The following is an 18,102-nucleotide window of genomic DNA, read 5'->3' as shown; positions in this document are numbered from 1 at the left end:
TGGGATAACATTTCTGAATAAAAAATTACCTTCAGGGTGAAAATCTAACAGCACAACATTAGGCAAGGAGTGATGTTTGAACTCAGTGTTGGCTATTCTATACACTGGATATTCTGTACATTACACCATGCCAGTGCTGTATGTCAACCTTGTGTTCTTAATTGCAGTACCTAATTTTGTAATATTGGGGATCCTGTTATGAAAGACTGAGAATTTTGCAAAGAACATACTAAATTAGTGCTGTAAAATCATCTGTGATTATACACCTTGTGTATAATGTGTACAGTACTTGTTTTTCCCCTTGTAGTTGATTGCAGTGTATATTAAAAACGAACTGAATGGGATATATTAAGAAAACAGCACCATGCAATCATTTATGAAATTTTAAAAAATGATTTTAATGTAAATTTAAATTAAATGAAAAGGTACACATTATATATAATTGTTTAACTCCTTGTAGTTATTTGTCTCATTTTAGTCAGTTCTGTGCTTCCTTCAGATCAGGCTTCAAGATATGAATCCAATCTTAAACAACTTGTAAACAACTTCCAAAATTATTCTGCTTTATTGGACTACTCTTTTATCGTTAGTGCCTAGAAGTCCAAGGCACAGATCAAGGCAACTCCACGTTTAATCCAGTGCCTCTGAGATTTACTGGTAGGTATTTCTACAGCAATCACGTAATTAGTTGAATGACCTGTTGTTGATAGTGTCCCTGGCAAAGAGAAAATTAAAAGTTAATGCTGTGTTATGAAAATAGGGTGGGCTGCTTTTAGCCTTTGATGTTAAAATGAGGTTAGTTAAAAACAATCCCATATCCTGCACTTCAAAAGTTTTCTTTTTCTTGCTTGGAGACCTGTACTTTCAATACGGAGAATCTTTCAATCAAGTTGAGAATACGTGGATTAATAGATCTTAATTTAGAAACATAGAAGACTGACAGCAGAAAAAGACCTCATGATCCATCTAGTCTGCCCTTATATTATTTTTTGTATTTTATCTTAGGATGGATATATGTTTATCCCAGGCATGTTTAAATTCAGTTACTGTGGATTTACCAACCACATCTGCTGGAAATTTGTTCCAAGGATCTACTACTCTTTCAGTAAAATAATATTTTCTCATGTTGCTTTTGATCTTTCCCTCAACTAACTTCAGATTGTGTCCCCTTGTTCTTGTGTTCACTTTCCTATTAAAAACACTTCCCTCCTGAACCTTATTTAACCCTTTGACATATTTAAATGTTTCAATCATGTCCCCCCTTTTCCTTCTGTCCTCCAGACTATACAGATTGAATTCATTAAGTCTTTCCTGATATATTTTATGCTTAAGACCTTCCACCATTCTTGTAGCCCGTCTTTGCACCCATTCAATTTTGTCAATATCTTTTTGTAGGTGAGGTCTCCAGAACTGAACACAGTATTCCAAATGTGGTCTCACCAGCGCTCTATATAGCGGGATCACAATATCCCTCTTCTTGCTTGTTATACCTTTAGCTATGCAGCCAAGTATCCTACTTGCTTTTCCTACCGCCCGACCACACTGCTCACCCATTTTGAGACTGTCAGAAATCACTATCCCTAAATCCTTCTCTTCTGAAGTTTTTGCTAACATAGAACTGCCGATACAATACTCAGATTGAGGATTCCTTTTCCCCAAGTGCATTATTTTACATTTGGAAACATTACACTGCAGTTTCCATTGCTTTGACCATTTATCTAGTAAAGCTAAATCATTTATATTACAGATGCCTCCAGGAATATCAAACCTATTGCACACTTTAGAGTCATCGGCAAATAGACAAACCTTCCCTACCAATCTTTCCCCTATGTCACTCACAAACATATTAAAAAGAATAGGACCCAGAACAGACCCTTGTGGCACACCGCTTGTAACCTGTCTCCGCTCAGAATACTCGCCATTAACAATAACTCTCTGATGTCTACGCTTCAGCCAGCTGCAAATCCACTGAACTATCCAGGGATTAAGTCCAATCTTCACTAATTTATCTATCAGCTCTTTATGTGGAACTGTATGAAAGGCTTTGCTGAAGTCTAGATAGGCAATATCCACTGCACCACCTTCATCCAACATCTTTGTGACATAGTCAAAGAAATCAATGAGATTAGTCTGACATGATTTGCCTTAAGTAAAGCCATGCTGGTTTGGGTCCAATAAATTGTTGTTTTTTAGGTGCTGATTTATCCTCTTTTTGAGTAGAGTCTCCATTTTAAGTATAACTGATTTCAAGCTAACTGGCCTGTAGTTACCAGCTTCTTCTCTACTGCCCTTCTTTTGAATAGGCACAACACTGGCCATTCTCCAATCCGTAGGAACTTCTCCTGTTAACAAGGATTGGTTAAACAAATCAGTCAGGGGGGTAGCAATGACAGATCTGAGTTCTTTAAGAACTCTGGGGTGGATGCCATCTGGACCCATTGCCTTATTTATCTTTAGTCGTTCAAGTTCTTCTAAGACATCGGCTTCTAAGATCACTGGAGCTGAATCCGTACAGCTGGAAGCAATGCTATCTCCCTCTATAGTATTATTTTGTAAGGTGTCTTTTGAGAAAACTGAACAGAAGTAACTATTGAAATGGTCAGCGATCTCCTTATTCCCATTAATGCACGTATTATTCCCGGTACTAAGCTTCGTGATGCCGCAGTTTTTCTTCTTCTTATCACTAATATATCTGAAGGTTTTATCCCCCTTCTTTACAGATTTGGCAATTTCTTCCTCTTTTGAGGCTTTAGCAGCATATATTATCTGTTTTGCCTCCTTCTGCCTCATTTTTATACACCTCCCTATCAGCTATACTTCCAGACTCTTTATACCTCCTATAGGCAGCCTTTTTTTCATTGACTATAGTCCTTACATCATTGCTAAACCATAGCGGTTTCTTCTTCCTTTTACCTTTAGTTATTTGTCTTACATACAGTCCAGTGGCTTTTAAGATGGCCTTTTAAAATACAGTCCACTGGGTTCTCGCTCCTGCCATTTTATCCCTCCCCTTTAATTCATTATCTAAATATTCCCCCATTGCATTAAAATTTGTTTTTCTGAAATCCAATACTTTGGTTGCATTATAGGATTGCTCACTATATGAGTTTTTACATCAAACTACAAACATAGATGGTGACTGCAACCTAAGTTTTCTCCCACCTTGACCTCTGAAACCCAATTCCCATTCGTAAAAACTAAATCTAGAATATTCTCCCCTCTAGTTGGTGTCTTAACCAGCTGTGCCAGAGCTGCTCCTGTAAAGGCCTCTACTATATTCTTACTTTTGCATGTAAGGGCACTGGGGATATTCCAGTCAACATCAGGCATGTTGAAATCACCCATAACCACAATATCTCCCTTTAGTGCCATTTGGGTAATTTCATCCACCATCTTGTTGTCATATTCCTCGGATTGCCCTGGAGGCCTATAGATCACCCCAATTCTAATGACAGAACCTTCTTTATTTTGCATGCAAATCCAGAGAGTCTCCAGATCTTGACATGTATTTTGAATTAGTGTTGTTTTTAGACTTTCTTTAACATAAATGGCTACTCCACCTCCCCTTCTCTCTATTCTATCCTTCCTATACAGTGTATATCCTGGTATGGATATTTCCCATTCATTAGAATCCTTAAACCATGTCTCAGTTATGGCAACCAGATCCAAATTATCTCTAGATATTATGGCCATTAACTCACAGAGCTTGTTGCTCAAGCTTCGAGCATTCGTGCACATTACCCGAAGAACATTATTTTCATTATTAGTTTGCCCCTTATCATCAACAACTACATCTATTTTATTTGCAGCTCCCTTTTCATAAGCTTCCAAAAACTGATTTATCCTCATTGGTCGGGGACAGAAATCACCCACATCAGTTACATCTCTGTCCCCTTTACCTAGTTTAAATGCCTGTCCAAAAAAGTTCTGAATTCCTCACCGAGCACCTGGGTACCTCTGTATGATGGATGCAAACCATCCCTCTTAAACAACTCCATATTAGACCATCTACTGACATCATGACTTACATAGCCAAAACCTTCAGCTTTACACCGCTGCCTTAACCACACATTAAACTCTCTGATACACTTGTTTTATCCTCTTGGCCACAAACCGGTAACACCTCTGAGAAAGTCACTGAATCAGTTATTTTACCCAGCTCCACACTTAGACATTGAAAATCTCTTTTTACTACATTAACATTTCTCTGGGACAAATCATTTGTGCCAAGATGCACCACCACATCAACGTTATTACCTTTACTCACAGCCTTGACAATGTTTGTAATCCGCCTCCTGTCCCTGCTGGCAGTGGCCCCTGGGAGACACCTCATCTCCTTCACCACATCCTTACTCTGTCCCAAATCAACACCTCTAACAGTCGAATCACCCACAAGAAAATGTGTCCTCTTTTTATTTCTACTAACTGCACTTGATGGTTTGGTGACACTATGTACCTCACTTAGAACAACTTCCCCTTTGAACATCCCCTCATTCTCTGCCTGAGGGACCTTGCTAATATCTCCAACATCCTTACTATTTAAATCCGCAAGAACATTATAGGAATTCGATACAGAGAGACCAAAATTGCTATGTATCCCTCTTATTGGTAAATTTACTTGAAAGTAAAGACTCACTGGAACAAAATTAAACAATATCTTCATTATTCTGTACAAAATATTGTCCGGTATATTGATATCACAATAGATACTGTTGTTTAGAAATTATAAATTACTTAGCTGCTAAGTGTTGTTTCCACAAGGTGACCAAAGCCTTTAGAATAAACTTGGTTAAAGCCAAAATTTAAACATGCACTACATTTTCATCGTACTACTTCCCCCTTCTGGAGCAAACATTTCTGCAGAGCTCAATAAAAAACTTAAGAAATACTACACTAAATACTTTTAAAAATAATTCTTGCTTCCTTCATTTCCATATACCAGTGATGGCAAATCTTTTGGACCTGGCATGTAAAAAAAATGCTTGGCGTGATGGACGCTAGCCTTTGTCATTGCCTTGTTTTCTCAGTTCAAAGAATGAACTCACATTGTTAAATCTCTTCAAAGTATGCATTGACTGGACATCATACCACCTAATGTCTATGGAGAGTCTCGGTCATCCAGGTTATGGTTGTCCCAAAGGTACTTTTTCAAGAGGCAGCTGGACTTGTTTTTGGTTTTTTGAAAACGTTTCACTTCTCATCTAAGATACTTCGTCAGCTCTGACACTGAAGAAGCTTCTTGGATGAGAAACGAAAAGTCTTCAAAGAAAAAACAAAGTCCAGCTGCCTCTTGAAAAAGCACCTTTGGACATTCCACCTAATCGTCAAATGTACATAAATGCATTAAAAAAACATGACAGTGAAATCCATTTACCACCTGAAGGAAAAGATCCAAATCTCTCCACTAGAGGACAATATCACTTCTCTTGTCTTTTTACAGCTTAGTACATCAAGAGATGTACTATGCAATCTGCAACTTCCTCAAATGCATTTGAGCTGGGAAACAGCTTGTACCATGCATAATTGTGAAATTTTTAGTGTCTTATGTGTTTTTGAGTCAGTGTTGCCTCCTAGCGACTTCCCGGACTAATCATTGCAGTTTTCTTGACAAGATTTCAGAAGTGGTTTGCTGTTGCTTTCATTCCAGCACTAAGAGAGACTGGCTGGCTCAAGGTCTTCCAGCTGACTTTATGCCTAAAATAGGACTAGAACGCAAACTTTCCTGATTTCTAGTCTGTTTCCTTAAATCACCACAGCGGCCTGGCTCTGGATGAATTGCTTTGGGCCCCCAAAATGTGACATATTTGCATCTGCCAAAAAATTATACAACGTCTTGATTTATTCATTATTTTACAGAGTCTGAGAACAGAGGCTGTAAATATGGTTTAATTTCCTACCTCCAAAGGATTCCTTTATAGATTTCTTCCTTTTCCTATTAATACTAAAGTTTGAGGAAGGCCGGAGCAAAATTAATTACTGTAGTTTTCACTCTTTACTGGCCTTACCATCCACAGTTCTTCAAAATCCCCTAATTCTCCTATTTCCTTTGCAATTATTAGATTAGGATCAATTTACTGCCTAATCTGGAATGGCTACAGTACTATTTGTATTGCCATATCTATAATGGACATAGCAAAAGACTTTTTTTTCCAGGAACAATTAACAAGACTACATGGAAAGTTTCAGATACTGGTGCCTCAAAAAACATGTTCATATGTCAGTTGATCTTAAACAGCCATTTTTAAAAACATCAAATATCTTATCCTTTAGACCAGCGGTCCCCAAACTACGGCCCGGGGGCCAGATGCGGCCCGCTGAGGCAATTTATCCGGCCCATGGCAGCCCACGAGATTTTATCAATAGATATAAGCTCCCAAATCTCCTGTCAACTCACCGCGGTCTGCTGCTGAGCGAGGAGGCGGTACAGAGGCAAGGGGCGGGGAGGATAGGAGCGAGATAGAGAGAGATGGAGAGAGAAAGAGTGAGAGATACAAAGGGAGAGAGAAAGAATGAGTGAGAGAAAGAGAGAAAGAGGGACAGAGAAAGAAAGAGAGAAAGAGGGAAAGATAGAGAGGAAGAGAGAAAGGCGGATAGATGGAAAGAGAGAGAAAAGAGAAAAATGAGAAAATGAGGGAGAGGAAATGAGGGAGAGGAAAATGAAACAAATGAGAGAGAAGGAAGAAAAGAGGGGGAAGAGAGAAGTGGAGAGGAAGGAGGGAGGGAAGGAAGGAAGGAGAAATGGAGGGAGTTTGTTGATTTAAGTTTAAATGTACTTGTTAATAAAGAAGTATAAATTACTTTATTACTTAATTATTTAATTACTTCTTTATTTTAAATATTGTATTTGTTCCCATTTTGTTTTTTATTTTAAATAAGATTTGTGCAGTGTGCATAGGGATTTGTTCATAGGTTTTTTTAATAGTCCGGCCCTCCAACAGTAAGGGATAGTAAACTGGCCCCCTGTGTAAAAAGTTTGGGGACCCCTGCTTTAGACCTATCTTTGATTCTTTCCAAACCAGGCAAATATTCCATCAGATTATATTCTATTCTGAAACTTTTTCTAAATGGACAATAGTAACAGAAATTCCAAATCTGAAATTAATACTGACTTGTTTATATGGATTCTGTTTCTATATGTTTTTTGAATTTAGAGTTTTAAACTCATTCATTGTTAGCTTCCTAGAACCTCCAGAAACAGGTGGCATGTACTGTATGTATAGTTCATAAATATTTCCAAATGTTCCTTATGACCACACAGTCTGAAACTTAGCAACCATAGAAACATGGATTTTAAAACTCAGGAGGCTCTATTTCTAAAACCCTGGATGAGTAGAGTATTTGAACTGACATCAAATACTTTTGTATATTTCAGAATAACTCAGTTATGCTAACAATATAGCTCCTAAAAAAATAGCACTTTTAAAAATAGATTTCAGGAATGTGTTCTATATTTTTAATCTATCCTAATCCTTCATATATGGTTGTTGCATAAATCAGTTATATTCTGAGCAATAAACATTGCACAATATATATTACAGATCATCAGGATGAGTTCACACAACACATTAAATCCTAAACCTGGATTAAAAGAAACAAGTACAGTATTAGGTTTGCGTACCTTGATATGACTCAACAAGCCATTTTACGATAATATGATGATCTAGTTCATAGAATCTGCTGAACTAAGCCCACTCAAACATCTTTTGTGAAACAAGCTAGAAATCCTGGCCTCCTTTAGCACAACCTTATTAAGTATCACCTTAGTCAAATGGCTTAAAGCCTGCACACCATAGGAAAGCCAAAAGCTGCCCAAGCCCTCTTGGATCATTGCATTCTCCTGTACCCAGGTCCACAACAATGTTTATAAATACACCACTAATAAACTAGAAAGTCTAAGCTTTCACATTTCTATAAAAGAGCCCAATGTAAGGCAAGCTTCTTCATTAGGGTCAATTAGCCATTTCCATTCTATGGGAATCTTAGCTGATGTATCTCCAATATTTGGATGCCTCCAAATGCCAAGTAATGAGCAGAGCTCAGATAATTTACCATTCCTTCCAGAATGGTACAAAGAAAGCACTGAAGGCTGTGCTCTCTTCAGACTAACATTAATTCAAATCCACCATTTGGGAATGAGTAAAGTATCTTTTCATGCTTCTTTGTTCTATGACTTCCTTGAACGGTCTCTTCAAAACTTGGCTATGAATAAAAACTGAAAGGAGTATGAGGAGAGCTAACACCGTACTGACCTCCTAGCCACATGATTTCCTATATTCGTGGGCAGCAGAATTTAATTTGTACTTAAATTGTCTCCTTCACATCAAACCCTAAGTAATCTTCTTGGTAAGTGACAAACATCACATGTTTTTCTTAGAAATACCCAGTGTTTCACAAAAATAAATCATCTCGGAATAAATATAGATCATCACCAAGCAACAGCAAACTTACGTGTGTGCTGGAGAGGGAGAGAGATCAAGAGAGAGGGTAAATGTTGAGATATGTTAATTGCCTAGTTAGAGGCGGCTATTTTTAATACCATAACTGTTCTAAGTGCTTCATGTGCAACAGAAATGTTTGCCTGCTATATCGAGCCAGACAGTCACTGATAGCCCTGTGCTATCTTTTTAAGAGACACTTGTTTTGGAGTATTTTCCCCTCCTAGAGGAAAAGGGTAATTACAATTGCACATTGGCCTATTCTGTATCCTAATCCAGTCTTTCGTATGAGTAAGTCTCTTCCTCTCATATCATAAACTAATTAGAAGTATGTCTAAAAATATACCTGATGAAGCGTTGAAATGTGCGAGGCTTATGGCTCCCATTTTGTTTCTTTCACTCAAAGGCAGAAAAAGAGCCCTTTTTGTACCTATCCTCTTAGGCACATTAGCAGACTTGTGTCTCTGAAGCAAAAAAATAAATAAATCTTACCTGCCCGAGTAAGTGTCTTGTAAATGGGACACAGATATATCCCTGTGGTCGGAGCTTTGCGGTTGGGGATAGGAACTAACCAAATGACAGCCATCTCTGTGTATAGTTCCTTAGGATTGGATTCCATTAGCTCAAAGAATATCGGGTCCCATCGAGCCCCTTCTAGAAATAAGCCATGGATGTAACATCCCACATCAGGACGCTCAGTTAGTTCACTCACAGACTCCTTCAGTACCTTAATTGGGAAGGCAGAAAAGCACTTGTAATTTATATTTTTAACACCTGTATTTCTGAGTGATTGGTAGATAGGTTCTTTGGGTAGTTTGTGATGGCTTCACTGACCTTGAAGTCAAAAGAGATGGTGTCTATAGATACCACGGACTTTCTAGCAAAGTTCTGTAATGTTCCTGTTAAAAAAGCTTGTGGGAAAAAGAAGCCGCTTATCCAGAAAACTGGTGGTATTCCTTTAGCAATCCATTTGTGCAAGAAGTCAATGCGAAGAAGCAGGTCATTCACCCAGGAGGCCAAGGGCTTTAGAGACGGATATGCCTATGGCAAGACACAATAAATTGACCTTTAAGCAAGTGTGTTTCTCTCTCAATACTTGAATATTTGCGGTTATGAGACAAGCAATAAAAATAACCGTGGAAGTGACTTTTATCAAGATTGTTCTGCCTTGGTTTGTTCATGATATATAGTTTGATTTTAAAATATCCAATCAGCCACCACAGCTGGAAACTGGAATGGGAGCATTTTTTTATAGGATGACTTCATGAATACAGAAATTGTTGTACCTATGAAAACACTGCTTAGTATTTACCTTATTCTTCCACATCTCTGGGACAGCGTTGTTGTACAGGCTGTTGGACATCAACTCCAGCTGGGAAGACATTACTACTAAGCCTTTAAGAGCTTTGAGCAGATCTTTTAGACTTTGTGCAATTACTTGTAGTAAACGATTGTACCTGTTCAAAAGCGAGATAATTTCAAAGCAAATTAATCTATTAATGTTACCTCCCAATGTAGTTCATTGAAATTCTATGCATTTTCACACTCTTTAAGATTCTCTGAACTTCTGCATAAATCAGAGCCAAAAGTAAGTCTTTATATATCAGTAGGTGGGTTCTTCCTGGTTTGGATCACTTTGCCCCAAATTGGTAGCGACATCACAATGATATGATAGAACCTGTCGGAGCCAGTCCGTGGGTGCTGCCATATTAAAAAAATATATATTATTTTTTCTTCTTCTGAGCATACATAGAAGCCGAGTTTCCACAATGTTCATGTGGTTACCACCTTGTTTTTGGCTTTTTTGAGGGAGGGGGGATTTTTTTGTGGATTTTTTGCCACCACACACGGCATGAGAGGAAGCGAACTGGCAGCGAGATAAGTTAGAACCCATCCCTGAGCAGGACAGAATAAGCTCTGATAGCATTCAGCTGTAAAGATTATTCAACTGTCCAGAGATGCTAAATTGGTGGAAAACAAGTTTCAATCCACAGATTAAGTATTGGTTAACTATAGTACTGTGGTGCTTCATAAGATTATGGGGAATATCAGGTCTCAGATCAGACTCTCTTGATTATAGGACAGAAAATATTCCCTCTATATAATGAATCAATTCATTAAAATAGTCTGATTTTGGAAACCTCTCCAGACCTCACCTACAAAAAGATATCGATAAAATTGAACAGGTCCAAAGACGGGCCACAAGAATGGTGGAAGGTCTTAAGCATAAAACGTATCAGGAAAGACTTAATGAACTCAATCTGTATAGTCTGGAGGACAGAAGGGAAAGGGGGGACATGATCGAAATATTTAAATATGTTAAAGGGTTAAATAAGGTCCAGGAGGGAAGTGTTTTTAATAGGAAAGTGAACACAAGAACAAGGGGACACAATCTGAAGTTAGTTGGGGGAAAGATCAAAAGCAGCATGAGAAAATATTATTTTACTGAAAGAGTAGTAGATCCTTGGAACAAACTTCCAGCAGACGTGGTAGATAAATCCACAGTAACTGAATTTAAACATGCCTGGGATAAACATATATCCATCCTAAGATAAAATCAGAAAATAGTATAAGGGCAGACTAGATGGATCATGAGGTCTTTTTCTGCCGTCAGTCTTCTATGTTTCTATGTTTCCAATTTATACTGCAATTTTCACCATCAGCACGATTTTTCTACTGTCTCAAATAACTACTCATTGAATATTTTGTACAGGCAACATGAAGGGTATTTTTCTTTCTTGAGTGTCAAGTTCCATGGCATAGGAACCAGAGGGAGCCTCAGTCATGGCAACAGTGGCTCTACTACTTTTCCATATGTTTGAAGACTCAAAAGGTGGAGCCATGCTTTTTTCATTCTGAGGAAAGCAGAGAGGGTCTCCAGACCCCAGTTAAAAATGGTGTGTAAAGAGTTATGTGTACTCTATCTGGAGGTTTTCAAGAAAAGATTAGACAACCATTTATCCAGGATACTATAGAAACATAGAAGTCTGACGGCAGAAAAAGACCTCATGGTCCATCTAGTCTGCTCTTATACTATTTTCTGTATTTTATCTTACAATGGATATATTGTCCAAGGCATGTTTAAATTCAGTTACTGTGGATTTATCTACCATGTCTGCTGGAAGTTTGTTCCAAGGATCTACTACTCTTTCAGTAAAATAATATTTTCTCATGCTGCTTTTGATCTTTCCCCCAACTAACTTCAGATTGTGTCCCCTTGTTCTTGTGTTCACTTTCCTATTAAAAACACTTCCCTCCTGGACCTTATTTAACCCTTTAACATATTTAAATGTTTCGATCATGTCCCCCATTTCCCTTCTGTCCTCCAGACTATACAGATTGAGTTCATTAAGTCTTTCCTGATACGTTTTATGCTTAAGACCTTCTACCATTCTTGTAGCCCGTCTTTGGACCCGTTCAATTTTGTCAATATCTTTTTGTAGGTGAGGTCTCCAGAACTGAACACAGTATTCCAAATGTGGTCTCACCAGCGCTCTATATAGCGGGATCATAATCTCCCTCTTACTGCTTGTTATACCTCTAGCTATAAGGACTCATGACTTGGGCTAGAAGATGTTTCCAGCCCGATGATTCTATGATTCCTCTAGTAATTTTAATTGACAATTTTATCAAAATGCAGAAAACTCAATGAATGCATTGACTGTACCTGATCACCTCCTGTGTCAGAACAGTGTTCATAGATTCTTCATACAACACGGGATATCTCATCAACACTTCATACAAGTCAATGGGCTGAGGTACTTTGCGCAATATGTCATTTGAGGTCTCCTCTACAATCTAGACAACAGACAAAATTGTGGCAGAAAATGTCAAAGGAATCGTAGAGTTGGATGACAGGGAGCATTTTCCTCAAAAGGAAATGAGATTATCTAGATCAGTGTTTCCCAACCTTGGCAACTTGAAGAGATCTGGACTTCAACTCCCAGAATTCCCCAGCCAGCATTCGCTGGCTGGGGAATTCTGGAAGTTGAAGTCCAGATCTCTTTAAGATGCCAAGATTGGGAAACACTGATCTAGATTACATTCAGAATTGCAACTGGGCTTTAAGGTCATGTAACCTTATGTCTCCTCCTTCAGTAGCAATGAGTTGATTTCTAGAATTTCAACCTAGAATTTGTATAGGTTCTTGAAGCATGGGCTCTTTGTGATGAAAACCCAATGGACCAGGGACTGTATTTCAAAGAAGCAGTAAATATTGAACACTGAAAAATAATGCATTATGTTGAATAATTTCATTGCATAATTCTCCAGTCATGTTTGACAGAAATATAGCAATAAATTACAGCCTGCGTGGACTATAATAAATCATTTCTGAGAGTCGATGGATTTAAGAAAGAATCTGCTTTCAAATGAAGTTTCTTTTTATTACAAAAGTAAAAAAATAAGGAATGCCTTAGGAGGCATATTAAATACGTCTTACATCGTGGCAGTTAATAAAGAATATGAAGATACAATATGGAGGATCTGGAGGGGACAGATGTGATGCATGAATGATGTGGCAGGATTTTACATCATAATAGGAGGAGCTAATAAAACACACACACTTAACTATTTAATTACTGAATAACTCTAAAGTCTTTGAATGTCTCTGGGGCTGTCAATACTCAGCGTGACAATGTTCAACAGCTCTGTCTGTCATACACCTCAGCTATCTGTCACTGGAAGCAACATTTTGCTAAACGGGTTTCTGACAATACTACGCATGTATGGCCACTTACCTTTCAACCCTCTCTTCCCAGCCATAAGAGCGGTAAGAAACAAGTTTACAAACCTCCTCCCTGCTTTGACCTCCTGCAGTTGAAGTCTTTGGCTGAAGCTGGATAATTGCAGCCAGCAGTGCGTAGGTCTCATTCTGAGCAAAGGTAATGTTGGCATTGTCGTGCAATCCAAAGATTTCAGGCATATCATTAAGGGGAAGGGACTTGATGTACTGGATGTATCCCTTGGGGAGGGGGGTGGAAACAAGTCAAGATGGAAGGATAATGATGAACATTTTTAATAGACCATGCAGAAATGAAATAAGCTACTCAGTACGTGTGATAGCATGTGTTTCAGGCACAGCTAATGAGCCATGATGCGCACCTGAATACGAAACGAAGACACATGGTTAGGTTGGTCACCCTAGTTTTTAATTAAAATTTATACATTCGAAGAAGCTTCCAAATATCACAATGGGAATTTAATCAATGGACAGACAAAAGATATTTTTGAACCCATAATTCAAACTGTGTAGACTTAAAAGAAGAACAAACTAAGAAGTGTTTTGCAGAGTATAAACAAAATTTACTCCAATTCAGCTGGACGCCTATGATTTTTATAAACATTCATATAGATTCCCTTGGCCAGAGGTCTTCAAACTTGGTAACTTTAACCCCTGTGGACTTCAACTCCCAGAATTCTCCAGCCAGCTATGCTAGCTGGAGAATTCTGGGAGTTGAAGTCCATAAATCTTAAAGTTGCCAAGTTTGGGGACCCCTGCCCTTGGCAACCACATGGAAGGGGTTAGGTTTAGGGTTATTATTATTTATTTATTTATTGAACAAATATGTTGCCCATTTTGCCTAGATTTTACCAAGTGGTTTGTCTGTGGGCTTTTTTTTGTTTGTTTGTTTGTTTACCACACTTTCATTTCTGGGATTTCTCAGTAGTTTTCTCTTCAAGTATTATTGGGATCTGATCTTTTTTAGTCATTTGGGCTTAGACAAGGTCAGTTTATTTTATTTTTTTTCTTTAACTTACATTGAGGTCATAAGAGGTATTTATCTGCTTGTAGATACCCGATTCAGAATAAGAAAACTCTGAATTCAGGACACTTGGATTATAGAAATCTTCCAGAATGTTCATAATGCAGCGTCTGTCCCAATCATCAGTCACTCTGCCTCCGTAATTAATTTCACCAGCAGTATACTTCAAAACCTTGAAAGCACAGAAAGCATTGATTGTATATATATAACCAATATTTTCAAACAAATACCTCATCAGTTAACGATAAAATTCAATATCAGCAAATCAGCAGACCCTTTTTCTAGGCAGGCCTTACCAGATATTTTAGAAAAAATAATACTGTTCACAAAGTTAAAGCACCATAATACACACATGTGCAGGTCAACTTACTCTGCTGCACATTTCATATACACAGGATCTCTTCCTCTTCCAAAAAAGAAAATATTCCAGCCAGATTCCCACAACATTGAATTCCAGTTGAAAACCCCGAAGTCTCTTGCAGTGCCTAGTCGATTTGCTCAAATCACAACCAAATTGCAGCATCGCAAAAACACGGAAGTCCTCGAAACCCCACCTCCAGACTTCCATGTTTTTGTGATGCTGTGATTTTGCTAAGGCTCCCCTCGCTGGGAAACCCCACCTCCGGACTTCCATTGCCGTTTTTGTGCTGCTGGGATTCCCCTGCAGCATTGCAAAAACACGGAAGTCCAGAGGTGGGGTTTCCCATGGAGGGGAGCCTCAGGGGAATCCCGGCAGCGCAAAAACGGACGCTTTGCTGGCAACAGAAGTCCAGAGGCGGGGCATTCCAGTGGCGGCGGCTTGGGTTTGTAAGGTGAAAATAGTTTGTAAGAAGAGGCAAAAAAATCTTAAACCCCGGGTTTGTATCTCGAAAAGTTTGTATGATGAGGGGTTTGTAAGACGAGGTATCACTGTATAGCTATTTCAAAGCAACCAATTCTAAATGGAACAATTCTTACATTTTCCAAGGTCTAGTACTCTAACCTCTGCTAAGGCTATCTGTGGTATTTCCCTAGTACAATGATGATGAACCTTTTTTCCTCGGGTGCCGAAAAAGCATGTGAGGATGCTATCGCGCATGCATGAGTGCCCACATCCATAATTCAATGCCTGGGGAGGGTGAAAACAGCTCCCACCACCCCTGAGGACCTCTGGAGACCAGAAACGGACTGTTTCCCAACTTCTGGTGGGCCTAGTAGGCTCATGTTTTGGCTTCCCCAGGCTCCAAAGATTTCCCAAAAGCCAAAAACACCCTCCCAGAGCCTCTGTGTGAGCCAATAATCAGCTGGCCAGCACACACATGTACGCTGGAGCTGAGCAAGGGCAACGGCTCACGTCCCAGCAGATATGGCTCCACGTGCCACCTGTGGCACCGGTGCCATAGGTTCGCCATTACTGCCCTACTACAATGGTTGCAATATTTGCAGAAGTTTTATTTTAAATACTACTTTTCTTAATTTCCCCAAGCTACCCGTTTTATTGCACTGTTTTATTTATTTCTTTATTTTTTTAAAAATTCACTGAGGCACCATTTCATCATTTTTGCTATCTCTTGAGATAGAAAGAAAACATTATTCCATTAGGTAGGGAATAACACCTGCATTCAGTATACAATTTTATTGCACCATTTCTTGATTTTATTAGCCTGAAGTGCTGCAAACCAAACATTTTAAGTAAGATAAATAAAAAATAATATATAGCTAAAGAAGCTATGTTTCTGCAGAAGATCCAGCTGGATTCAGAAACAGGACAAACGCCTCGCTTCATAAATCCTCGTGCTTCTGCTTGTGAGCCTAGGGAGCCTACCTTGTAAGGGATGTCTTCATATTCATCCAGAAACATTTTCAGCTGGCTGATGCAAATGCGTAGATCTCCATCAGTGAACTCGTACGGAATATTGAAACCCAGTGGCCCAAACTTTCTCCTTTCTAGTGCATTGCCATGGAACAGGCAGAGAGAAAGGAGCAAGGATTTGAATTCAGTAACCTGCAAACCAAAACATCTCTTGTCATTCCAATAGGTCACAACTAAAATATTAGATGGTGCGTGCATACGAGCGTTTAGGTTGGGCTTTTTAAGTTCCTATTTTAGACTTTGTATAGTGAAAGAGTAAGTGTCTTTTTCTTAACTCCATTCCAACCAAAGGAATATACTTCCATGAGGACAAACTATTGACAAAGGAGAAATAGGGAAACAATATTTAATGGCTCGAATGAGAACAGGACCAAGAATTCCTCAGTATCCTATGTATTACTTTTGTAATAACAAATGTAAGAAAGATTGAACCTGTTCTGGGCAAACCAAAGCTGTTGAAGGAAGAGAGCACTAAGGGGTTTTCTTTGGGGGGGGGGAGTCTAGGGGTAGGGAAGGGTAGGATTCTTTACCTTGAGGCAGGAGTTCAAGAAGTCATTGCTCAGGCTACTATAAGACTTCAGCAGGTTAGCTTTAACTCCTCGAGGGGGCTCAATGGTCATTTTGGATCCATTCTGGAGGATGGACACTGGAAACTTATTACTAGGCAAACTGGTCAGCCAAAGTCGGAAATCTCGGTGTACCTGAACCAGAAAAATGGATGCAGGACATCAGTAATCAAAAGCCAAACTTTTAGGAAATAATTTTTCTACTGGAATCCAGTTTTTCTCTCATCAAAAAAGTCCTTGTTGAACAGACATAGAGAAACATTTTTCTTTGGTGGGGAATAAAATAAGATATTAATCCTAAAGAATTTATCCTATTTTAGAAAGCATGGGAATATATAAAAAAATAGATTGGAATAGTTTTCCTATCCTTCTAGGGCAGGGGTGTCAAACTGAAGGCCTGGGGGCCAGATCCCGCCTATGGGGTAGTTAGATCTGGCCCATGGGGCTGGCGTGGAAACAGCAAAGGACCAGTGAAAATGCAGCTCGGGAGCCCGTTTTTCGCTGGCAGAGTGCTCGGGCCATCACAGGCACCCTCGACATGAGTATTGTTAAGCTGGACATGCCCCCCCTCCCCGAGTTAAAATAACACCCTGATGTGGCCTTCAACAAATTGGAGTTCAACACCCCTGTTCTAGGGATAGATTTGGCTATACGGTATTTTATTTTCTTACTGAAAATACACATTGAGTTAGCAACCAATGATAAAAGAAGAATTGAATGTTTACTAACACTGTCCAAACTTTGGAAGAAAACAAGTTTTCATTCTAGGCACAAGAAATGTAAAATCAAGAGTTTCTGTGCCTAAGTCAGCAATAAGCAATTTTTCTACACTAGGCGAACACTGTTTCTTTCTGTTTCTTTCTTGGTAATAATGTCTGTTTAAATTGTCAAAGTTTTGAAACTTCTCTTATCCCTGCAAAAAATATGTTACAAATATTGCCATCAAATTGAAGTCTGGTTTGATTGATTTGATTTTATTGGATTTGCATGCCGCCCCTCTCTGTAGACTTGGGGCGGCTAACAACAGTAGTAAAACAGCATATGACAATCCAATATTAAAACAATTAAAAACCTTTATTGTAAAACCAAACATACATACAGACATACAGAAAATTGTAAAGGCCTAGGGGAAAAGAGTATCTGGGATAGTACAGCACAGCACAAATATCTGCGGCCCTCCCCCTCTAGCCTAGAAGTGTGTGGGTGGGTGGTGGTACTATCTTCCTAAAAGGGGGGGACTTATTTTCAGTGCTAAATTATTAAAGAGAGATGGTTTAAGTCCATATGCATCTCACCTTATCAGGGTTAATGCCTTCGATGAGTCTCTCTAAAGAGGGCATCCAAGAAGGAGCCAAGTGGCAATTTTGAAAGAAGATCCACTTCCCACGCTCCATAGCACTGCGCATCATGGCTTCTGCTCGTGGTCCCTATATAAGGACATAGAGATTGAAACATTGTGACTTGTTCTTCAACATTGGAAGTAT

General features: G+C 38.9%; 1 protein-coding gene across 3 annotated transcripts in view; it reads right to left on the bottom strand.

The window, feature by feature from the left end:
- Window positions 1-373: 373 nt before the first annotated feature.
- The window catches only part of DNAH1 (dynein axonemal heavy chain 1), a 254,640-nt gene continuing 236,911 nt past the window's right edge, over window positions 374-18,102 (bottom strand). For all 3 annotated transcript variants that reach the window (XM_070738680.1, XM_070738681.1, XM_070738682.1), the window contains 10 exons: window positions 17,914-18,045; window positions 16,583-16,753; window positions 16,005-16,184; window positions 14,196-14,372; window positions 13,228-13,398; window positions 12,103-12,233; window positions 9,748-9,892; window positions 9,270-9,476; window positions 8,928-9,162; window positions 374-715 (listed from right to left, as the gene is read on the bottom strand). In XM_070738680.1, coding sequence (XP_070594781.1) covers window positions 594-715; window positions 8,928-9,162; window positions 9,270-9,476; window positions 9,748-9,892; window positions 12,103-12,233; window positions 13,228-13,398; window positions 14,196-14,372; window positions 16,005-16,184; window positions 16,583-16,753; window positions 17,914-18,045 — 1,671 coding nt within the window. In that variant the 3' untranslated portion in view covers window positions 374-593. The remainder of the gene's footprint in view (window positions 716-8,927; window positions 9,163-9,269; window positions 9,477-9,747; window positions 9,893-12,102; window positions 12,234-13,227; window positions 13,399-14,195; window positions 14,373-16,004; window positions 16,185-16,582; window positions 16,754-17,913; window positions 18,046-18,102) is intronic.

This window comes from Erythrolamprus reginae, chromosome 2, assembly GCF_031021105.1.
Source record: "Erythrolamprus reginae isolate rEryReg1 chromosome 2, rEryReg1.hap1, whole genome shotgun sequence".
NCBI classification, from domain to species: Eukaryota; Metazoa; Chordata; class Lepidosauria; order Squamata; family Dipsadidae; genus Erythrolamprus; species Erythrolamprus reginae.
Note: the sequence above shows the minus strand (reverse complement) of the source record. Positions and strands in the feature narration are given on the sequence as shown.